The sequence below is a fragment of the Cydia strobilella genome, chromosome 12, assembly GCF_947568885.1.
Source record: "Cydia strobilella chromosome 12, ilCydStro3.1, whole genome shotgun sequence".
Lineage (NCBI taxonomy): Eukaryota > Metazoa > Arthropoda > Insecta > Lepidoptera > Tortricidae > Cydia > Cydia strobilella.
In genome coordinates, this window is record NC_086052.1 from 14,837,088 (window position 1) to 14,862,467 (window position 25,380).

The 25,380-nt window shown below is 39.1% G+C and overlaps 3 protein-coding genes across 3 annotated transcripts in view; 2 read left to right on the top strand and 1 right to left on the bottom strand.

The window, feature by feature from the left end:
* Nucleotides 1–3,726, top strand: part of LOC134745875 (uncharacterized) — a 48,532-nt gene extending 44,806 nt beyond the window's left edge. The window contains exon 6 of the mRNA XM_063679970.1: nt 3,464–3,726. Within this exon, the coding sequence (XP_063536040.1) occupies nt 3,464–3,709 (246 nt within the window). The 3' untranslated portion in view covers nt 3,710–3,726. The remainder of the gene's footprint in view (nt 1–3,463) is intronic.
* A 72-nt stretch (nt 3,727–3,798) lies between these two features.
* Nucleotides 3,799–5,764, top strand: LOC134745876 (receptor-type guanylate cyclase gcy-22-like). The gene is made up of 4 exons (XM_063679971.1): nt 3,799–3,830; nt 4,427–4,521; nt 5,267–5,485; nt 5,646–5,764. The coding sequence occupies exons 1-4, from the start codon at nt 3,799–3,801 to the stop codon at nt 5,762–5,764; spliced, it is 465 nt and encodes a 154-aa protein (XP_063536041.1).
* A 6,347-nt stretch (nt 5,765–12,111) lies between these two features.
* The window catches only part of LOC134745877 (uncharacterized), a 55,836-nt gene continuing 42,567 nt past the window's right edge, over nt 12,112–25,380 (bottom strand). The window contains exons 11-16 of the mRNA XM_063679973.1: nt 19,054–19,143; nt 17,494–17,617; nt 16,299–16,387; nt 14,232–14,361; nt 13,405–13,496; nt 12,112–12,269 (exon numbers count right to left, since the gene is read on the bottom strand). Of these exons, the coding sequence (XP_063536043.1) occupies nt 12,126–12,269; nt 13,405–13,496; nt 14,232–14,361; nt 16,299–16,387; nt 17,494–17,617; nt 19,054–19,143 (669 nt within the window). The 3' untranslated portion in view covers nt 12,112–12,125. The remainder of the gene's footprint in view (nt 12,270–13,404; nt 13,497–14,231; nt 14,362–16,298; nt 16,388–17,493; nt 17,618–19,053; nt 19,144–25,380) is intronic.

Genomic DNA, 25,380 nt, shown 5'->3' on the forward strand with positions numbered 1-25,380 from the left:
CGTATCAGAACTTGCATGATTCATACTAAAACTGAATGAACCTCTAGATCTTATGGGACATCCCTAAACATATTAGGTCGTTAGGGGCATCCCTTAACTTGTTTAAAGTCTAGTGTAGTACTTAGTAACTAAAGTATAAATATTACTTACGTACCAGGCTGAAAGTTCCTGAGAGTTCAGCAACACTAAGTATACTAGTAACTATATGACTTTTAAAAGTAAGGTAAATAAGTGCAGTGACTTTTGTCTCAGGCGATGCGGCTCGGCAAAATTGTTCCTTGTGGTGTTCAGCCGTTTCGCCAGCAGCTCTAGGTACCTTTTAGGTATACTCATTATCAAAGACAATAGATCCTAAACCTGTACACGTATTCATGGCAATCCGTATCGTGATTTATTTGACATTAAGAGGAAACACGAAGAGGATGTAAGAAAACATATCGAGGACACGTTACATTATAGGATTACCCTATTTATAATAAATAACCTTTGGCCGATGCATCAGTATTGTTGCGCCATAGTCTTTAGTGACATCAATAGACGCTTTTTGCGGTTTTAACGTACAGAGCGAGCCTCAATATAAAAGGGTTATCTGCGTCAGCGTGGCAGTTGACATCGAGGTTGCTGACAATGGCGTAACACAGGTAAACCCAGGTGAAATGACTCGTCGCACATCTAGTGTATACTATGTATTATAGGTAATCGCGTCAACGCCTCAACGGCATATTGGTCATAACCTCATCACCGTGATCTTAGCTTTCTTTGCTAGCCAGTGGGCCTACTGTGATCATCGTTACTTACACGAACACTTGAAATACACGCCTCGTTATTACTCCAAAATCTCGAAATCAAATATGCAAAAAATATGGAAAAGCAGAAAACGAAATAGGCTACTTTCCTACGAGTCAAATTAGCTTCTTTTTTAGAACTGTCAAAACGATTTGCTAATAATATGGAATTTATATGAAAACGAGTATATTAGTGACGTCACTGTCAACTCACCTACTTTTTATATTTCTATCCTATGTATTAAATAAAAATTAAAAATAATTGCTATCTGTGCTTTTTCTAATAATTAGCTGGTGCTTTATTTCATGCACGGAGTGAAATATTTTTTTTAAGAAGAGGAAACTTCCCCATTTCGAATTTAGATGTTCCCGACAGGCTTTATGGTATTTATTACCATACGTATCGAGATTATTGGGGTAGTGGCGTTATGGTTTTATAGTAAGTTATTTTTTTACACCAAATCTTCAACTACACCGGACTCAAGGAATATTTCCTAACGACTCATAGCTGTGGAGCCGGCGATGTTAATGTATAGTTACTCGAGCGTCGTAGACCTATTGGATCCAAAGATTAGATAAGAAGAAGAAACGGTTATATAAAGTTTTCTTTTCTAGCGAGCAGGAAAGCGTCTACAGATTTTTTTAAATTTCGGGGGGTTGGTGGAGGGTTAAAAAATCGTTTAGTAGATTGTGGATTTAATCGTTGTGGTCCAAGTTAGTGCTATATATTTTTATAACTGAATATGACACTTATTTTTACGCTTTCCCTTAATCTGACGACCACAAGTTCGACGCCCGATTTTCACATTGCAAGCGTCAGATTAAGGAAATGCGTAGAAATAATTGTCAGATGAATGAAAGAATGGCACAATTATAGCATAAATTTGGACTAAAATGACCAAATCCACAACCTGCTTACCGATTTGTTGAACCTCTCACCAACTCCCCACCAACCAACGGCTCAACATAGATGATTAAAAGTGGTAAAGGTAGACTCCACGGGGTAGCAAGATATCACTCATATCTTACTACAAAAATCCCGTCTTGGGCTCCTCAACCATCATAAGTAATCCAGTTAAGTGGACCTATAACATGTTATCGAAGTGACCTAAGTAACTGAAAAGGCTTTTACAAAGTAAATTAAACGGAGCCCAAAATGCCACTTGCAACTGCGATAATGGAGATCGTGCGGATTCGACTGTTTGGGGGATCACCCATTTTGTGGCCTAACCGAAGCCTACTTTACTGTATTGTTTTAGACCGACTTGATGTAATTAATAATATGTCCTTTCGCGTTTATAATATTAGATGTTACTGATATCAAAGCATCTAGCTCGCATAAATGTAAAAGTGTATTTTTTATATTATTATTTAGCTTCATATATGTCCATCTATTTATACTATCTTTAAATGCCGTCATTTAAGTCTCTATCGTGACTTATTGCTTAGCACACGGATTTAATGTAAGGTCGGGTGAAGCCCGATATTCAAGCGCGTTCTTACATACAGGCTTGACACCGTAGGGTCGGGCAAAGCCCAACATTAAAGCGCGCGAAGCGCACTCTTACGAGTACATGCAGGCTATACACTGTAGGGTCAGGTCGGTGACTCTGTCGAAGCCCGACATTCAAGCGCGCTCTTACATACATTACGGACTGATTTTTCTCTTAAGGCTCTCTAACGACTATTTCCTCAATTCAAACAAGATTAAACTCATTCTTAAAATAATCTGAGTATAGTGAAATTTGAATTTCTAGGCATCACTAGGCAGGAGCTTTACTTTTTACTTTTTGTGATGATTGGCGCGCATCTTACGCACGACTTTCATTTTATTTAGCATTTTTTTACTTCAGAATTTGTCAATTTTAGGTTAATTGTATACAGGTTGGAACATTTCCAGAGACTAAACTGAAAGGATAGTGTTATATGGTGTTATCTAAGTGATCTACAATCAAGTTATTATAACGAGTATCTACTTTTAATTCTAAATAGAATAAACCAGGGGTTTTCTTTACTTAATTTTGCATTCACGACACGTTTCACGATCCGGTTTGTGACGTCGCATCTGATTCATTTAACATTGATAATTAGGAAAAAAAACCTTACCAAATTAAAATTGTTAGAATAACTAAGCTGAATATCCATCTTTTTAACAAATCTAACAATATCGGTTTAAAGACATATAACATTTAAAACTTTCGAGTATTAAACACATATTATAACATATTGAAACCTGTTTCGAAACGTCGGAAATAAAGGTAACAAAATAAATACGCGATAGACCCGGGTATAAATAATATACTTATGTTTTAAAATATCTAAAAAAACCGATGCTGGACACGGACAGTGAATTATGTTGTCCCTAAAACCCTTTCTTTGGAAAAAAATGTGATGGTTGAAGTCTTGCTTCAGCTATTAGAACAAAAAATTATCTAAGTATCCACTAAAAACCGCTGACTATGAAATTAATAATGAAAAACTAAAAATGTATATGTCTTGTCAACGTTATGTATCTTACGTGGGTTAATGGGTAACGCGTAAGTCGCATGGCGGATTCATTTTCTCGCGCAATAGACTGTGCCTTAAGAGGGGGCTTAATGCAAAATTGTAGTTTAAGAGTAGTCGTGAACTGAGCGCGTTTAAGTAAAATACTATTGACAATATCGTCTCTTTCTCAGGGTTTCTCCTCATCCATCGCATGCACAACCCAGAGGCTAATGGCCGAAAAGCAGAAAAGCGACCTGCTTCTCTCGAGGATGCTGCCCATGCCTGTGCTACAACGGCTGCGAGCGCAAAAGACCGTTCCGGCAGAGGCGTTTGATGCCGTCACCATATTCTTCAGTGATATTGTGGGGTTCACATCCATATCTGCAAATAGTACGCCTATGGAGATTATCAATATGCTCAACATGCTGTACAGGTGAGGTTCTAGAAAAAAAAAAAAATACAAAATATTTTTGTGTCGTGTATTCTACCGAAGTATCAGAAATTAGGTGCCTTACCAATATTGGGAATGCCGGAGATAAAGAATTTTAATTTCTTAAAGTTAGTCCGGCAAAAAACCGATCTGCAGGAAATTCCATACTCAAACCTATTTTTTGAAAATTTTATCGGCTGAATCAGTTGCTGCTTTTGTTATATTAGTAGATTAGTACACACATAGAACCCGCTGCACCGACTGGGAAAAAGGATCGGGTGAGGAAACTTCATCTCAACTTGTCTTATGACGATATTGCAGTTGGTAACATTTTTCTTGTCCAAGTTGGTGCAGACTTGCAGAGTTAGCAGATGGACTACGTTACTGTACGGAATTATATCACAGACTGACTTCACAACATTGAACTTACAATACCTTGGGGGCAGAAATTTATTTATAGTTGTTGACCGAGCGAAAGTAAGTCTCCTTTTTAGCTTGGGCAAAAATTATTTCTTATTTCTGGATGTTCCCGTGTTCAGTTCTCATTTTCAACCGATTCTCATGAATTATCGAATCTAATTACATATATAAACATGTTTTGTCTATTCTGTAAAAAAAATTTTAATGACGGTGCCACGTGCGCTCGCGAAGTCTGCAGCACACAGAGTCACTAATATTTTATTACTAGCCGTATTCTTTGAATGTATTTTTCATCTTTTTACAGGTTATTTGATGAGAAAATAACGCAGTACAATGTCTACAAAGTGGAAACTATAGGCGACGCATACATGGCAGTGTCTGGCTTGCCTCAACGAAACGGTTTGTATTCTACAAGTCTTTTTGTAAACAGTTTTAACCCATTCGAAGTTGGTTGTATGTTATTTTTCACTCAACGATTAAGTAATAAAATGGTTTAGATACTTCAGATAGACCAGCCTACGTTTACCGTACTAATAAATATAAACTAAAATAGCGAGTAACTGAGTTAAACACTTCATTAGATATGAGTAACATACCTAAGTCTAATAATATGTAGTACCAAGGCTTTTTATATCACTAATCCTCTATCATTACAGCACATCTTCATGGGCTGATTTTGATTCAACAATTTTTAAGGTTTTGATCTTGTTTTGATACGACCTTGACGATCAGAACTCGCTCGCACTTATTGGTGCTCGTAAGATGCCTAATGACATCAATAACAAATTGTTAAATCAAAATTGCTCGGTGCCCTATCCTCTGTAACATTTAAAACTTTCGCGTTTTGAACACATATTAAATCACATTTAAAACGACCAGTGAAACCTGTGTCGAAACGTCGGTAAATAAAGTTAACAAAATAAATTCGCGATAGATCCGATTTTAAATGTGATTTAATATGTGCCCTATCCTCTATCCCTATGTTGGCTACTCGGAACTTATCAGCGCTCTTTCTGTCTGAAGTACAAAATCAAATAAACTCACCTATTTCTAATAGGATACGAAAGGTTCGCGTGACTGGCAGCTTTTAGTAGGAATATTTATTAGCCGAACTGGAAATATAGCAAACCTTATTCTTATCCAGGAAATAAACACGCATCAGAAATAGCGGACATGTCCCTCTCGCTAATGCGGAGCCTGGACGGGGCGACAGTCCCCCATTGCCCCGGCGAAGCGCTGAAGATACGCGCCGGCGTCAACACGGGGCCCTGCGTGGCGGGTGTGGTTGGGACTTGCATGCCGCGCTACTGCCTATTTGGTGATACTATTAATACGGCAAGTCGTATGGAAAGTACGGGGGAAGGTGAGATACAGGGAAAAATGGGATCTTGCATATGGGGACTATTAAGTCCTTAACAAGTCCTTAAGCGATACGCTGTTGGAGCTAGCTTATATTTTGCGCATTACTGGTGGTGAAGAAGCTGTCTGACCAGATTTTTGTGAACATCCTTGAGGTACTACAGAATTGACCACATCATCATCATCATCATCATTGGCCACATCATCTGTTGTAGATGCTTGTTGCGGCGCTTGTGGGTTTATGGGGTCCCGCATCGCCGTTGATGGCTATAAACTCCAGTAAAGGGCATTCCACAAAAAAGGTCTACTTTGTACTTTAGCTACGAGGTGTATTCGCGTAAAATTCCGGCACTTTACTAACAGGTTTCTTATTCTTGTTGCAGCGATGAAAATCCACATATCAGATACGACGAAGACGGCGTTAGACCTCATTGGTGGGTACGAGGTGGAGTCAAGAGGCATTAAAGATATTCCTGTAAGTATGACTGTACTAAATTTTATTAATTTTTCTTCACTTCACCGTTTCGGAAAACCTTTTGGAATTTCTTGCGCAAAAACACGGTAGACAATGGAGTGAATGAATTTTGTCATACCTACTCGTACATTTGCCACGAAATACAAGTAGCAAATGCATGGATTCCCAATAAACACTAATCATTGTGTAAACAGGCCCCAATGTGAAGGCCAGCTACACTTACCCGTATGCCACACTTACCTACCCGTGTTGAACTTGCGTAGAACTTATATTCATTATCATACTTACAGGGCAAAGGCGAAATGGAAACGTTCTGGCTCGTCGGCAAGCTCGCAGGGCTCCAAATCGAAAGCCCGTGTGGCCCCCGACTCAAGGACTACGACCAGGAGTTCATAGAAATGCTCATATCGTAGACATTTAGACGAACATTGTTAGTGCAATGAGTGACTATTTTTTCTTAAGGTATCGCCTACACCGGTCAGGTAATTACTTGAATGCCAGCGTCATGTGACTCGTGACTATTAAATAACGGTATTGTTAACTAAAAGAATAATGTAGTAACATTAACCATGTACATAGTACATGTAAATATTTGCATAGGTGCAGAATTATGTATGAACTTTGAATAGTATGAAGACGAGTTATGAAAGTCGGCTCATGGCCGCGAAGGAGCAAATACGAATACGGCCCAGTGTACAGTCGAGTTCATAAATATGTATACATTATTTCACCTTATTGCAATAGATTAAGGTGAAGAAATGTATATATATCTATGAACTCGACTGTACACTATAATACCTACGTATTAAGCGTTCTTGATTCATGAAAATATTATGAGTTGATTGATGAGTTTATAGTGAGTATCGCACTATGTATGTAGAATAGAATAGAATAGAACAGAATAGAATAGAATAAGATTTTATTCGTAAGCACAACCAAACAAGACATTACATAATATAAAAGAAAACATAAACATATAATGTATGGTTACGTATCAAAATATTTATTTTCAAAATTCTGCAAGCTACTGTGTATACGAAAGTATGGAGTGTAAATTTCGAAAAAGGGGGCTAGTTGAAACTGATAAATCGTTAAATTACATTATATACACGGTGGCAAAAAAAAGTACATTCCCGTTGCCAGGAAGGTTTTAGGATTATACTGAGCAGCTTATTTATTTTTTAACCATATTTTGTACTGTATTGTGTGTATTACCAAAACGTTTAGCGATACGAAATCGGAAAATATCGAGCGAATGGCCTAAACTTCGTGACTAATAAAAATCTATTAACAGGATCAAAATAATGTCACAATCAGACATCAGATTTTAGGCATAATTTAATGACAGAAGGCCTACCGCGAACCACGTTCGACGTGTTGCCTCTCTGTCGCACTTGTAAATTTGTACGTAAGTGTGACAGGGAGGCAACACGTCGAAAGTGGTTCCCGGCAGGCCCGGTCACGACGTTCAAAGGTAGGTGTTTAAGAATCTATTCCAACTAGTCCCCGAGGGTTTTGGACCAAGTAGGTAATTATAAATGATTGGTGACAGACAGATATCGAAACGAAAGGTCTAGTGTAATATACTTATTGTAAAATAACTGTAGATACCTATAACATACTAAATAGTGTACCTATTTATGGTAAATACCTAGGTAGTTAAATTATTGCAAACTAGGCTCTATTAGAATTTGGAAATGAAAATAATTATTTGTTTTACAAGGGGGCAAATTTCTTGTTTAATTCCTTCCTTTAAATTGACCCGAGCAAGCGAAAGATTCCTACGTTGAACCACGAGAGTAGAGAGCCATTCGAAAAGTGGAATATTGAGCGTTGCGAAGGTTTCAAGGCACGAGGATTAAACAAACTTTGCTACCGAGTGAAACACGAAAATTTTCACCACACAAACGCGAGAAAGTGCCAAAAATCAAATCCAAATGAATACTATTCAATATTCATGTAATGTCAATTCCTCAAGCTAACATGAGGAAGCAATTACTTTGGCACTCTTGTGAATAAAATGCAACTTATCAGTTTTTAAGAATAAAGATATAAGCTTTCGAGCTGGCATGGTGAAAAAGTTCGTTATAAACATAATGTTTTAACATTGGGTTTATAAAGCGTTATATAATATTAAAATAACAATTGCCTTCCTTAATGCAAGGCATGCCCAATCCAGTTTGTGGTATTTTCGATCCGATGTTCTATTGAGCTAATAAAGTAGAGAGGGCTGGCCAGTACCTATTTCGCTCGGCGTTGCGTTGCCATTCGCAAATGGAAATTTCTCATTTATTTGTATAGAAATTGAAACTTTCCATTTACAAGATATAAAAAATTCTAGAAATTTCTGGGAACGTTTCTAACTTTTAGAATATTTTCCACTACGTACACATCAGAGGGCCTACCGCGGGCCACGTTCGAGGTGTTGCCTCTCTGTCACATTTACGTACGAATTTACAAGTACGACAGAGAGGCAACACGTCGAACGGGTTCGCGATAGGCCCTCTGATCTGTACAGTCAAGGGCATAAATATATATACATTCCCAAAGTTTCAAAAATATGTGTACCTACACTTTTACACCTTAGAGAGTAAAGTCGTGTTCACATATTTTTGAGCCATTTGTCTGGATCGATATTTTTGCCTTCGACTGTACGCGGTGGAAAATATCCTAAAAGTTCTCCTAACTACCTTCTAGTCCGCACACGTGCGATTTCGAGCTAAGGAAGTGAAAAGGTGTGCACCGAGCGCAGATCGCAGAAGGGTGAGCGCAAGAGTGAGGGTCTAAGGGTATAGTCATGCCTTAGAGCGTTTTTCATTGTTAAAATTATAAATAACAATCGACACCGTCAACGCCCTTTATACGAGAGTAGGCAAAAGCTAGTGGCGCCATCTGATCGAGAATCAAATTTTCGTGATTTTCGAGGCACGTTTTTTCCTTAGACTGTATCCACCTATTACGGAGTTATATCTATCTTTGATAAAACTGTCAAATAATAGAATAAACGGATTGGTAAACGTGGCTACTTGTGTCGTATGTAAACTTTGTTTATATAAGATACAAGTTGCTACGTCACCAAACACTTATTCCGAAATATGACATCGTCTTATATGTATAGGTTCTAAGCTGAGCAGGTTCTAAGTAATACTACTGTTATCTAGTTTGCTTCGGGAACAGCGGCATCTTTGAAGTAATTTGAACAACAAAGTAGACATACTCTATATCGGTTCGAACATATATAATAATAATAAACACACACGTGTATACATGCTTTTTTTTTTGTCGGAGTGGGAATGCACTTACGCACGGTGTGTGGGACTCGCCGCTCCTTTTCCCTCTCTTGGCGAGAGGGGGGGAGAATTGGCCCTACCCACTAAACCCACTCCGGCGTTTCACCCTCTTGGCCGTTCGTGAGGGCGCACTGGGATCGATAACATTCCACCACGGCGCCCTCCGACGTCTCTTGACAGTTTTAGGGTTCCAATACCATGCCCAACAACATAATAAAAATTGGTAGCGTTCACCGGCTCTATTTTCCAAAAAAGGGACCCTAGCAATATTACTACACAATAAAAAATTGAATCGAAAATACCGCAAGCCGCTGGGTATATTATTATCTCCAAAATGCTTTAACAGTAGCAAGGATCGTGATATCTCGAGCTTAGTTGGTCGCCCAGGTATTCAAGATTTAAATCTCGTTGGTCGGCCATTTTTAAAAACAGATTCTGACCACGCTAAGTTTACACAGACTTACACGACTTTACACGATGCATACAATACAACATAATAATATCCGATAGGAGCGTCATATTCGACGTAGCATAGAATGAAAACTTAGCGTGGTCCGATTCTCTACAGTCTAAGGCGGTCCTCCATAGTATGCGGATCAGCTCAACGTTGTCTCGCTCATACACCCGAAGCCATGTGCGGATCTGCGTTACTGTGATAACTACTGTGTAATTACTTCTAATTCATACAAAACTTGGCCACAGAGAATACTTTTCACATAGCTTTGGTACGGTGACAGCTTACATCTCTATAAAATTTTGCGAGATTTTCGTTTTAAGGTGATAAATTGTATGGAGATGACAGCTGTTACTAAAATATTATAAATGCAGATGCAACCTCAGATAAAGTGGAGTTCAATAGAAGTTGCAAATATGTAAATAAATATGACAGATTTATATCTGGTGTTGCAGGCGTCCATAGGCTACGGTAACTGCCTACCATCAGGCGGGCCGTATGCTTGTTTGCCACCGACATGGTATTTAAAAAAAAGATTTCGTTACCATTTGACATATAACCTAAAATTCGTACGAAAGTTATTTTCACTGTAAAATTAATAATCATCATATTATGTATTTTAATAAAAAAATGATATTAATAAGATATTGAAGAATACTGTTGAAAAGGTCATGGTTGTCCTTAAAAAGTACTTACGAGGTAATGAAGTAAATCAATTTAATTAATTAGAAATTAATTATTGAATCAAGTAATTTAATAAAGGTAAATTGTTTTGTTGACATTATTTGCAATTTCTATTGCAATGCACTTTATATACCTATGCTGTTTTCAGAAAATATCCATTTTCTTTATCTATTGTAGATATCGTTAAGTTTTTCGAATATGCGGGTAACGATTGCCCTGTCGTTGTAAGATATAAATTATTTACACATTAAGAAACTTCAAGGCCAATCTTATTGTATTAACGAAGTGTCAATTAAATGTTATTATAAATGTTTATGAATTGTTTTATTTAGAATACCCAATATTTTTTTAGGGTTCCGTATCCAAAGGGTAAAACGGGACCCTATTACTAAGCCTCCACTGTCCGTCTGTCTGTCACCAGGCTGTATCTCACGAACCGTGATAGCTAGGCAGTTGAAATTTTCACAGATGATGTATTTTTGTTTCCGCTATAACAACAAATACTAAAAAGTACGGAACCCTCGGTGCGCGAGTCCGACTCGCACTTGGCCGGTTTTTTTAAATTAAGCCCAACAAAAAACACTTGAAGGATCTGTCATAACTAATTAACATTTTCATTATCATAATATATTGTAGATGTCACAATTAAATAATGACAATTTACTCATAATGTATTTTTTTACCAGCAAATTAAGTACTTAGTAAATTAAGATAAATAAAACCGCAACTAGGTATTAATACATAATTATATTTCTGTAACTTCGCTCTCGTTCGCGTATAAAATGTATCCTTCCTTTAATTTAAACTACTCATTCTTAATTCCATTCATTTTCCTTCTCTATTTATTATGAGTAAATAAACATTTATTTGGTACAATTCGTTATACTACTTACGATACAAATAGGTACTGGCAGCTACAAAAACCTTAAAAGTAAAGACATTCTGAATTGATTGACTAGGTATATCTTAGATTAATATCTAACACATATATTTCTCTAACAAATATGTACAATACGAAACATAGCAGCACGTTTTTTGTATGCCTAAATGACGGTAAATAATTCCTAGATTTACTAACAACAGCGAAAAGCATTCTTTTCCATGTGTAATTTATTACTTTGTACTTCCAATATAAAGAAGTAGGTACTTACTTTTTTTTAAATAAGTATACAAACTGAGTAACAATTGTGTACAAAATAAATCCTCTGATCTGAAAATTGCTGTGTTTCACTCGGTGGCAAAATTTGTTCACCCTCGTGCCTTGAAACCAATGTATCAATATTAGCACGAGAGGTTAAACAACAATTTTGCCCCCTTGTAAAAGAAATATCTATTTTGTGGTCACTGGATTGTCAAAAGTTCACCGTAACCGCTACCGCATAATGTACGGTGCAGCGCCGTATACATCAGCACACTTGAAGCATGAATTTGTCTTATACTTTATCAAATCCTGTTATCAATGTTGCAATTAATTAATTAAAATATTAAAATAATAATAATTTGTGGCTTTCCATCTGAGATTTAGGCATGCAACGCAACATTTTACTAAGAAATAGGATATCCATCGGATTCACAATATTTTTATTAACTAAGTAAATTACAAAAATACAGTTAAAGGCGAATTCAGGGTACGTATTTCTGCCAACCCTTATTTTCAATGAACCACATTGATAACGGGGTTTGGACTTTATACATCTAATGTATTCAATAAACCTTTAGTATAAATATAAAATAACGTATATTAATGTGTTCTGTTGTCCCGGCCCCGCTGCGAATGGATGCGAGCGAGGAAGCTAGGAGCGCTAGTATCGAGGCCCGAGGAGAGACGGACGGGAGACGAGCCCGACCGGCCCTCTAGCCAATGCGTCACCATCTCACCCTTACCCTGAAAATAAAGGGCAACACTGATAGGTGATAGATACTGCGTTATACCAATGAGGATATAATAAGATAGAGCGGTACTGTCATAGTAAATTTTGTAACCACTGTAAATTCACTGCCATCTATCGACATACTTTAAAACTAAAATGAAGATTAAAAAAAATACGTTAAAATGTATTTAAATATGGATAAATTATTTTTTTATTTGCATTAATTATTTTTATATGATTGTGACCCGTGTGTGAATTTCTTTCACTGGTATGCGTTAAAATTATAAATAACAAACGAAACAGTCAATGCCCTCTATACGAGTGTAGGCCAAAACTAGTGTCGCCATCTGATCGAGAGTCAAATTTTCGTGATTTTCGAGGCATATTTTTTCCTTAGACTGTATCCATCTATTACGGAGTTATATCTATCTTTGGTTATACGGTCGAAAGAGTGGGAAGGCGAAAGACGAAGCGATTCGTATTGTTTAGACAATTATTACTATTATCAATATTTCATGATTTTGATAAATTCGCTATATTTTTGGGCCATTTTCAGGCTATTAAGCATTATCTTATCTTACAGATGTAATGAGAGAAACGAGACAATGACCCGCGGCTTGCCCGAGTTGCCAAACTATGCAACTTGGCTCTCCATCCAGGGGGTCTAGCTAAAATGATAATCGTGTGTGCTGTAGCGAACGAAACGCTGATCTGTATCTACATAAAGGCCCCCAGGGATAACAACTAATGAGCAAAAATTTCCAGAGGAATGGTATGATTATGAAAAGTTTTTTTGTTTAAAATTTATTCAATACTTGACAATTGACATCAACAAAAGCGCTGGTGGCCTAGCGGTAAGAGCGTGCGACTTGCAATCCGGAGGTCGCGGGTTCAAACCTCGGAACTTATGTACGAAATATCATTTGATATTTACCAGTCGCTTTTCGGTGAAGGAAAACATCGTGAGGAAACCGGGCTTATCCGAACAAGGCCTAGTTTCCCCTCTGGGTAATTGGAAGGTCAGATGGCAGTCGCTTTCGTAATAACTAGCACCTACGCCAATTCTTGGGATTAGTTGCCAAGCGGGACTCAGGCTCCCATGAGCCGTGGCAAAAATGCTGGGACAACGCGAGGAAGATGATGACTTACCTTGACATCGACCACTCCTCGAGGGGAAGTGATGAACCTGCCGTTCCGGTCCAGAGCTCTCTTCACGTCGTCGGATATTTGAATCTTCATCGCTAAAATAAATATATATATAAATGACAAATTAAGATTAGATGATTGGTTATACAAGTTTATCCATCTAAATTAACCCCACCTACGTTTACTTTGAACAGCCCATGCAGTTAAGGAACTTGATTAGTGATTTCGTAACTTGTTTTAGTGACAATCGATATTAAATCTTTTAACTGTGACAAGGCACGAATTATTACACATAGCTTTTGCCCGCGACTTCGTCTGCGTGGACTTAGTAACTGCAGCTAGAGTAAGTTTAGCGCCTGGAGAAATTCTAGTAGCAATCATTCAGTTTGAGCATAATATGTACACAAATTATCAGGCACTTCATTAATTGTCTCAATTCCACCATATTATGTAAATCCATTTCCCAATTCCATCATAAAAACTATCCTATGTCCTTTCCCGGAACTCAAACTATGCCAAATTTCAACTAAATCGATTCAGCGGGTTAAGCGTGAAGAGAAGTAACACACAGACAGACAGACAGACTTTCGCATTTATAAAGTATTAATATTAACATTAGTATGGATACCTAACAAATTCGCGATAGCGTTTCTGATAACCGTGTAACATCATAATCACACAGAATCATACTCATGCATGTAAATATTAGCTGAGGTCAAATCCTCTTGGACCTACACTAGTAGGCGTGTATAAGAGATCCTCATCTATTGCCAATATTACTCATATTTATTATGTATCACATACACATTACTATTATATTTGGGCCTTACGCTCACTAGTACTCTCCATGCGACTAGCCGTATTGATGGTGTCCCCAAAGAGGCAGTATCGCGGCATCTTGCTCCCCACAATCCCCGCGACACAAGGCCCTGTGTGGATGCCGCTTCTCATGCATAAGGTCTGCGTACGAGGAAATAAGTCGGTTAAATATGGTAGAAATATTCGCTGTCTTCGGGTATGTTTCGGTAGCTCAGTTAGCAGAACGATGGGCTGGTATTCCAGTCGCGAGCTTGAGCCTCGCCTGAGACGGTGAGTTTTTCCACTCTTCCTTTCTTTCTAAGCATAAGGGTCGGTTGCACCAAACCGTCTGTCACCGTTTTACCGTTCGCTAAATTGTATTGTATGGAAAGTTTCATAGTTCTCTGCTGCTTGACGTTAATCAGTCTGTTAATTATGGTTGATGCAACTGGTCCTAAGTCGGCTAATTTGTAAAATAAAGAAAATATTGATAAATACTGCTTCGAGCGAGATTCCCTGAGACAATGGTAGAGTTATTTCTAAAAAACTGCGCTACTAAAACTTACCCGATTGTGGCGAATATTTCTACCATATCATTCATTGTAATTTAGTAAAACATGATGCATGTTGAAACTAAGAGATACTAGATTTCGAAACGATATTTGAACCATAGAGATATGCAACCATTATTGTGACATAAGAAGACCTAATGGAATATTTGTGAATAAATTAATATTTTTACAGTTTAATACTGATAAGCAAAATCAGAAAAAAAAAACATTTTGTTTTTTAAGTAAATACAAATAAGCGATCAATATGATATCCATCATGATGCTGCCATTTGAAAATTACCTATTCAATTTATAGTCGCATTAGAAACATTTAAATTTTGGATTTTCAAGTAAAGCAAAAAACTCTTTCATCTCTTCACAGTTTTATTTCCTTAATGTAACTGTACTAGACAAAGCATAAGCTACGCTCACAGAAATATGACATAGACATAGACATTTATTCATAATATTTTACATTTATGAATATAAGGAGAAGTGGTATGACAGCTAGGCGCGTGTCTCTATTTCTTGATCAAAATGATCAGAAAACACGATCGCATTATCATTTAATGGATAGCCGTTGCGGTGTAAACATCAAAGTAAAATGCCGGTTTGCGCCGTAATTACGTGCAGAAATCGCAGTAGCACTGTAAATTTAAATAATTATGGAGTTACTTATCACAGGTAAGACTAATAGCAATCTATTTGTGTAATAAAAACGGCACAAAAATATAAAATACGTTGTCCACACAGAAATATTAATATAAGGCTACGCTAATCATGCATGGAAAGTAAAGCAAATCAAGTACACACCGATATCTACCCATTACCTAAGTACCTACCTGATGTGTGTTATCAGGAATATTCCGTGGCATGTTATATACAAGGACACGGAGACGTATTTACCTAAGTAGCTGATCTGAACGGTTCGGCAGTCTGAAATGTGCTGTGGCAGCTAGTAGCTCTAGCGCCATACTAGCAATTTCCGTGGAACGTTTTTAGTATAGCTAAGATACAATTCGCTGCGGGGCAATCAAAAGGCAAACAAATACACGGAGACAGTTACCTAAGTACCTGATCGGGACGATGCGGCAGCCTGCAGTATGCGGTGGCTGCTAGTAGCTCTAGCGCCATACTAGCAATTTCCGTGGAACGTTTTTAGTATAGCTATGATACAATTCGCTGCGGGGCAATCAAAAGGCAAACAAATACACGGAGACAGTTACCTAAGTACCTGATCGGGACGATGCGGCAGCCTGCAGTATGCGGTGGCTGCTAGTAGCTCTAGCGCCATACTAGCAATTTCCGTGGAACGTTGTTAGTATAGCTATACAATTAGCTGCGGGGCAATCAAAAGGCAAACAAATACACGGAGACAGTTACCTAAGTACCTGATCGGGACGATGCGGCAGCCTGCAGTGTGCCGTGGCTGCTAGTAGCTCTAGTGCCATACTAGCAATTTCCGTGGAACGTTTTTAGTATAGCTATGCAATTAGCTGCGGGGCAATCAAAAGGCAAACAAATACACGGAGACAGTTACCTAAGTACCTGATCGGGACGATGCGGTAGCCTGCAGTGTGCCGTGGCTGCTAGTAGCTCTAGCGCCATACTGGCAATTTCCGTGGCATGTTTGTTACCTGCAACATATAAGAGTCAAAAAGGAGCATGCGTAAACTATAGGAATATCTGTTTATTTGCGTGGAGTGTAAATGTCAAGTTAAAGTTTTCTATTTAAGTCACTAGGTGGCAGACAATCCAATGCGCACGGTCTCTGTGTTTAAAATGGAGGCATATTTTGATTGTAATTCAGGTTATGAATTTGATCTAGTTTTGATATAGATATGGTCTGTCAGTGTCAAAAGTGACATTTCGTTATACACAAGTGACATTTAGTTATAGACGCGCCACCGCGCGACCGGGGATAAGAGAAAGAATATTCATATAAAAATTGGGCAGCATAGGATTTTTTCTCTTTCACTTATAAATTTCGGTATTTTGCCTTCGCCTCCTACCTATGATGCCACCCGATCGGTGATAAGGACAAAGCATAGCACTATTTTCTCTTTCCTCTTATAGGAATCGCAGACTATCTTTGTCTATCAAAGAGTGTCAGGCCCTTGGTTGACATGGACTCACGCTACACCGTACGCCCCGCTCAAGCCTTTCACTTAGGGCCGATACAGACGGACTGCAACCCGACTGCAATTTGTATAGTAACTGCACGGCGACTGCACGCCAACTGCAACGTACTGATGCACCGCACGCTGCGACGTTGTATACAAGGGCCTGACACTCTTTGATAGAGAGAGAGATAGTCTTATTGCGATTCATGCGTGCCATGTTTTGTCTTAATGTAATTTTTGTAGTATTTTGTTTAATGTTTGTGTTTTGTTTAATGTTTGTATTATGTACTTATGAGTTGCTTATGAGTCACATCAGATACTCGAAATAAATGGTTTTTTTTTTATTTTATTTATCACCGACCGGGCATTTTTTCATGGTCGGGTATGGCATCATAGCAAGGAGGCGATTCCCAAATACCGAAATTTATAAGAGTGAAAGAGATAAAGGATTATGCTGGCATACATGAAACTATCACCTTACTTACCCCTGGTCGCTCGGTTTCATGTCTATAACTACTTGCATATACTATGTATATGGTTGTATAGGTAATATAGCGATGTCCCGCTCGCACACCGGAGCGGCGTGCGGATCAGCATCAAATGTGAAAACGAAAACTTACCGTTTCTGACCGGCAACCCAGATGCCACCATGTAAGAGTCGCCGATGGTTTCGATTTTGTAGACGTCGTAGCACTCGATACGGTCATCAAACAGCTTGTACACTGAGTTGAGGAAACTAATGACCTGTAAGATATTGACTAATGAGAAAAACTTAATAGCATCGTTCGCAAACGTTTCTGCTTAATACAAAATTAATTTGGTATGGGCAAAGAGGATATTTATATAAGATAGAGCGGTTGTACTTAACTGTCATAGTGAATTTTGTAACCACTGTAAATTCACTGCCATCTATCGACATACTTTAAAACTAAAAATGAAGATTTATAAAAATACGTTAAAATGTATTTAAATATGGATAAATGATTTTTTTTATTTGCATTTTTTTTTTTTTTTTTTTATTAGCCAATTTTGGTGTCCCACTGCTGGGCAAAGGCCTCCCCTCGTTTTCTCCACTCGACCCTGTCATCGCCATTTTCCCACCATTTGGGGTAGAATGCGTCCAAGTCGTCCCGCCATCTCCTTTGCATTATTTGCATTAATTATTTTTATATGATTTTGACCCATGTTCTTTCACTGATATGCGTTAAAATTATAAATAACAAACGAAACCGTCAACGCCCTCTATACGAGAGTAAGCCAAAACTAGTGGCGCCATCTGATCGAAAATCAAATTTTCGTGATTTTCATGGCACGTTTTTTCCTTAGACTGTATCCATCTATTACGGAGTTATATCTATCTTTGGTATGGGATAGCGCATCGTTACTGGTGAATTTCCAATATGACGGAACTCCGGTAGCTGTTTATGAAGTGTTAACGCTCTTACGATAGATGTCGCTAGAACATCCCTAGTGGCTCATATATGGTGGAAATATTCGCTGCATTGGGTCTTCAGTCTTGATGGCTTAGATGGTAGAGCACTGTACTAGTGATCCAGTGGTCGTGGGTTCAAGTCCCACCAAGACTGAATTTTTCCACTTTTAATTTACTGCTAGGCTTAATAGCATCGTTCGCAGACATTTCTGCTTAATACAAAATTAATTGAGAAAAACTTACTTATATCGACCGAGATATGAACCGTGATTACCTTTTGTATTGTTTTCGAGCTCCTGATATTTCGACGCAGTTATATGCATCTTGTTCACGGGATGTAACTGCGTCGAAATATTAGGAGCTCGAAAACAATACAAAAGGTAATCACGGTTCATATCCCGGCCGATATGTCTAGTGAAGCTAACTGTGAATGAATCATTAAAAACTGAGTAAAACTTAAGTAACCGTAAAAGCTTTGGCAATGTTTAGAGCAAAACCTACCCTAGCAGGCAATCTAATCAATCTATGTATAGGTACAAATAATTATATTCCTTATAAAGGGCAATTTGTAATTTTCCAATACATACGATTTTTTTAATGTCAGTCGCTTTTCCGAGGAAAGGTTTAAACTTTAAACGAATCAGAACCTCCTTTTTTGAACTTGTTTAAAAATATACATCCATCGGGAAACCGGTATAGTTACATAGTTACATGAATTTTCACTCCCCTTCCTTTTTAGCTATTTTACCTGGTAAGGTGTGGACACGGCAGCGATAGCCGTGAACCCGACTATATCACTGAAGTAGACAGTCACCGAGGCAAAATACTCCGCCGGGACCTGAAAACAAGTAAGGGAGACATTTTAAACTTTATGCTTCGTTCACTTTGATAACCGAACATCAAACATTTATTCAGCAAATAGGCCACAGGGGCACTTTTACATGTAAATTTTTTACAAACAATAAAATTAACCCAAAATTACAAAAAACAATTACATAAATATAAATGTTACAAGAATATATATGATATATATTATATGAATATATATGGATGATATGTGAGTTGTACAAGAAAAAAAAACTATACAAATTGAGATGGTTGACATGGATTTATCTGTCCATTTATTATACTCGAAATGGTTTCCAATAACGTATTGTCATAAATTTTAGAAAGCGTGACAAGGGTTAGGGTGTTGGTAAATTTTAGTCAGAATTGTTCGAAAATTAGACAAAAACCCAATCTATAGCCATTAAGTTAAACAAAAACAACTCACGATTTATTGACACTAAAATAACTACGCCCAAAGAATTAAGAGGAAAGAAACAAAGGGTGCAACACGACGCTAAGGCAATTAGGCAAAGACGGGAAGACATAAATTTAGTTGTACAATTGATTCTTTGGAATAGCCAGTCAATGCGAATTGATAACAGATGTTGACGGAAGCGAAATTGTGAAAAAAAAACTGTGGAAAAAAAAAAAGGTACATTTACTGAGAATTGGGGAGGGCGGGATCTAAGATGATCGAATGGTCATTCTCCAATCACGAGCATGTGAACGCATGGGCCGAAAAATGAAGCCCGGACAGATTTATTTGGGGGTACCATCTCTCTTTCCAGGGGGAGGAGTCTCTTGGAACGGGAGGCAAAGCAGGGAACGGGATTTGGAAGGCAGTCTGAATTTGGGCGCGAGTCGAGCAAGTCCGGCGAAAGGTTCGAGTCACGTTCAGAGAGAGAGCCTGAGTGATTGGTGGGCTAAGTTTACATCGCGGGAGAGTGGAGTGCCATTACTAGTGTAAATAAATAGAAGTGTTTGTGATCCACTGAGGTGGGAGTTTATGCGACTCGAGAGGCTTCGAGGAGCTAATTCTAAGAGAATAAGTGGGGCTACGGGAGTCCGGGTAAAGTATTTCTAACTTTATGCATAGTAAGTCACAGGTTGTTTCACAGCTTTGGTAATAGAATCGAGAGCTAAAGCTTCACAATTTGCTGCGGATTGGGTAAAATGGATACCTATCTGATAGCTTACAACATTTATCCCACGGGGCAGAAACAAGGGATCCGGCAGTGGAACCAAATAGAAATTGGAGTCGCTGTCGTGGGGGTGATCATACTTACCATTTTACTAGCGGCATTATGTCGGGAGATCTGGAATAAGGGAGTCTGCTGTCGTCGCGGGGGAGTCGTTAGAGGTCCCAGGGCCGGGGGGGATTCTTCGCGGGTAGATATTGAGATGGGCGAGATTTAAATGCAATGGGACCACTTTGAGGTCTGACTGTGAAACTACCTAGACGCGCTGTAGATAAGATGCTTTTCTAGAATAATGTATGATAAGTCAGTGTGTCTCAACCTCGGTGATACCAATGATTAAATAAATATTCTTTTGAGTAGAAAAATTGCAAGCATGCACTAGTATAACGATGATGTACATATATACACGTATATACATATATTATATTGATTGATGCCGAAGGGGTTTTTCATTTGGACATTTCGTTTTCCCCTTGATTAGAATGGCGCTAGGAATGGAATGTCCGGCCTACGGATGAATGCCACTGCATTCATTCGCGGTCTAAATAATCAACCAGTTTCGTTTGTGTTAGTCTAGATTACCCAAGTGTCTGGGTAGATGAAAGTTTAAAATATTTTGGAAATAAAATAATTAAACTGATACTACCTTCTTTTATTACTAAGATTAAGACCCGTCCCCGGGTATTTAATAATGGAGATTCGCTAGACTCAGACTTCGTTTAAGTATAATTATAGCCAGTCCACGGATACTATCCTGAACTCATGAGATGAGCCTGATCGAATCTCCAGTACTAAAAATCCCGCTCTCATACAACTCTGTCACGATACTTACTTCACTTGGTCACTACTAGATACACTACTCCTTACTACCTAAATTTAGATGAGTAAAGGGGACTAAACTAAAGCCAAACAACTGAATTGTCATGGAAGGGAATTAGAGCCCTCTCCGACTTAGGTCTGAGGATGCAGTGAGCCAGAGGCGACACAGCCAATGGTAGTTGACCTACTTAATGCTACATAACAATTGAGTTAGGCCCAAGATACTCTATTAAGTTTCAAGCCATATGAGTACTGGCACTAGGCCACAGCAGTACTATTCGTCATGCTGATTAAATCAACGAGTGCAGAGGCGAGATCCAGAGTGGGAGTTGAGCAGCCGGGAGCTTGAGTAGGTATTCACTGGGCAGATAGGTAACAGATACTAAGTACTTAAGAGAAACTTGGGTGGTGACGCAGAGTACGGGATATTGAGGCAATTATTTAAATTTGAATTAAATTTGACCGCTAAAAGGCGAAACTGAAGTACTTAGTCCGAGCGGCGTGGCGGCGGCGATAACTTGGTACCCAAAACACGTCATGTCTTACAATTGACCTCCGACCTTGGTTTGGCCAAACCAAAACTCTTTATCTGAATACATATATATATATAAATATAGAACCATGGTTACTGGGGGAGGGTCTAGAACCCAATTTATTAAGTACCGGTCCTTTGGACAATGGGAATACGTAACGCTTCGCAGCGATAAGGAGGTCAATTGCCCCCAATAACAATGTTTAAGGGCCGTGGATCGGCGTAGGGCGTCCCTGTACCAGAACGATATCGGTCGTACACGATGGGCTAAGAGCCTCATACATGTATCAACTCAATCACATATTCTAACCTGATCGGTCGCGCTAGAAAATAAATCGGTCCTTATTTATACCAGGATAGTTAACTATTTAGAACTATATCGCATTGAACTAAATTCGTTACGTCAAAATCTCGGAGAAATCAGGTAGAGTGAGTGATGAGTCTGCATTGTCCGCCGAACAAAGTACTCACTCCAGTTAATATATTGACCTTAGTAACGACTGACCCGGAGACCGAAATGTCCCCTAACTGCAGTGTTGGTTTTGTTTCCTATTAAGACAAGAAAGGAAGGTAATTTTCTCTAAGGCACTCGATCACAAATCAATTAAGCTAGACGATCCGCATTGTACCACCACAGAAAATGGTGCGTGTGACCAAGGATCTAAGTACGTATTCGAAATAACGATACGACTAGATCTATTTTAATAGCATAAAAATAGAACACAACGTAGGAATCGTGACCGGGTCTATGAGAGAGAGATTTTGAGTTTAATACGAGGTGGGATAAGAGACACACTGTGCTTGTTATCATGTATATATATTGTGCATTTACATTTACCTTATGTATAAGGATGCAAAAATAAACTGTATGTCTCAAATATGTAACATTTACAGGGTTCCACGGAGGAGATTGTGGCGTTTGAGACATTACTTCTTGCTTATATCTTAGACTAAGTTCCTTGGGCCTTGAGATTTCATATGCTTGTAGCACATTTTGAGCTTCGTTAACATCCGTTATAAACATTTCGCTACTGTCTAAATTTTATCTATTATATGACAAAGGTTGTACAAAATATAAACTAACTTAACCTTGGTGGGTTCGAACGGTCAATAGTACCGATTTACAGATTACAATTGTACAGATTTAGTACAGATTGCGTTAATACAGATTTGTAAGAGATGTCGTCGCGTAGAGGGAGACGCAATGCGAGACAGGTAGGACTAGGCCGGACCAATACTAGCGAGGTAGAGGTGAACGAGAGAACAGAAGCCGGGGGAAATGCGACGTTAGAGTTGATTTTGAATAAAATTAACGAATTCGAAGAGAAACTAAGACAGCTGAGTTCGAATGCGGGCGGGGTACGAAGGGAAAGTGCGAGCGGTTCTATAAGTGAGGTGACAGGGGTAGCTAGTGCAGGAAGTGATGGAATCGACAAGCAGGGGTCGGTTAGTATTGCATCCGCGAGTACCGTAACAACAGCTTCAGAGGCTCGGAATTTATATGTGGTACAACCCTCTGTTAGCAAGCCGAGTTTCGACGGTAAACCATTCACTAATCCTATTGCATTTTTAAAGCGGTTAAAGAAGTATATAAGGGCAGTAAATGGATCAGATCGCGAGATTGATATAGCGCTAGGTTGCATTACTGGGCACGCCCGTAAGGTTATGGATTTATATTCGAAGGGGTGGGTTACATTCGCCGACTTCGAGGCTGATTTTAGACGAAACTATTGGACTGAACAGATTCAGGAGTCCGTGAGGTATAGGCTGATTAATGCAGTATATACGAGCGATTCAGGAATGACGATGTCTGAGCATTTTGCCGAGCATGCCGAATCAATGCAGTCGCTGACTATTGCATTTAGCGAGCGAGACTTAGTAAATTCCATTATGCGACACTACGCGATAGATATACAGAGGTTGTGGTTTACTAGGACTGAGGAAGTTAACATCATGAGCGGGGCGAACTTTCTGAGAAGCTTGGAGCAAAATATAGTTGAGAAGTCAAGGGGGGTCGCGAGAGGGGTAGTCGGTAGTAGCTCTAGAGGAGGACGGTACAACATGTCTCCACTTGCACGTCCTACCGTGGCGACAATTTCAGCTAATAGGTGGAGGAGCAGGGGAAGCTCGATGAGAGGACGGGGTTATCACCAGGGTCGATTTGGGTACAGGACAAACTTTAACAGACCTGCATTATCTGGGGTTGAGCGAGAAGGGGTCAGCACTAGACCGGCTATTGCCTTTGTGAAAGAGGGAGAAAGCTCTACTCAAATGAAACATGTGGGGGAGGGACAGTCAAAAAACTAGACTTCCCCACACAATCGAGGTCCGATAGTTTAATGTTGTGTAGTACGGGGGATAGAGGGACTTCGGAGCGAGTAAAGACAGATGTGGCTTATAAAATTTTAACTAACAATGGATGGAAGCCAGGACAGAGTCTGGGAGTAGGCGAAGGGGGTCTAAAACGATTGTTGAAAGGCGGTGCAAGCGTTGACAATTATAGTAGTCAGTCAGTAATTAGGGCCATAGGCGTCTTATTGGAGGACCAGTTTAGCAACGTGGCAGAATGTAATGAAATGGACTTTGCTTGTGGGTTTTGCACAAAGGGAGGAGTGAGAATGTACACGATGCTCCATGAAACCGATGAATTGGACAACTTAGGGTTTGACTATTCTTTACCTAGGTTACCGGAAATATGTGTGTGTTTGTACGGGAGGGATATAAATGCGCTTATTGATTCGGGGAGTCAGGTTAGCGGAATGACTAGAGAGTTGCACGATTCTATTCAAAGGGAGAATGGGAATTTACCTGCGATCGCTATTCCAGCAATACAAGTGCACGGGGCATTTGGATCGCGAAGCGAGAGCACGAACCGTCTAGTACTAATAGAGTTTCAGTTGGGAAGTACTTTAGTAGAAGCACCCGTACTAATTATGCGACGGTTACCTAGATCATTGATCCTGGGGTACGATTGGTTACAAAGAGTAAAGGGGGTAGTGAACTGCGGTAGCGAGCGGACATTGACTATCGAGCATTTGGGAGTCAAGTCTTGTGTCAGATTGAATACAGATTGCAAGGTTGAAAGGTTAGGGGGAGAGGCGAACGCGGCTACTATTAATTCGGTACTCAGCCGAGATATTAGGCCGATAGGGCGTAGTGGATTGGATAATGATTCTGACAGTGAAAAAAATAAAGGGTACTACCTGGGCGATTCAGCCTTAAGTAATGAACAAAGGGAACTTTTAATGCCGGTACTAGACAAGCATTGTAAAGTATTTACGGACAATTTAGGGCTGACTAACAAATACGAACACGTCATTGAGTTGGTGGACGACACCCCTTTTGTGAAATATAGTTACCCGGTACCATTGGCGTATAGGGAACAGGTAAAAGAGGAGTTAGACGAATTAGAAAGGCTAGGTGTAATCAGGCAGGAGGCAACCCCGTATTGTAGCCCACTCACGTTCACTAAGAAACGAGATGGGTCAATAAGACTTTTGTTAGACGCGCGCGAACTCAACAAGAAAATGATAGGTGACGCGGGGTCACCGCCACTCACTTCAGAGATTTTGCAATCCTTTCATGGAGTAAATTATATCAGTTTGATTGACTTAAATAACGCTTATTTTCAAATACCCTTACATCAGGATTCGAGAAAATATACGGGATTCTCTTTTATGGGGAGGACTTACACTTA

What these genes read in the sequence shown, in the direction of transcription:
- LOC134745876 (XM_063679971.1), top strand. Translation starts at nt 3,799, where the DNA reads ATGCCGGAGATAAAGAATTTTAATTTCTTAAA. An exon ending in TGGCTTGCCTCAACGAAACG is followed by an intron (nt 4,522 to 5,266) that starts GTTTGTATTCTA and finishes ATTCTTATCCAG; the next exon opens with GAAATAAACACGCATCAGAA. An exon ending in TATGGAAAGTACGGGGGAAG is followed by an intron (nt 5,486 to 5,645) that starts GTGAGATACAGG and finishes GAGGTACTACAG; the next exon opens with AATTGACCACATCATCATCA.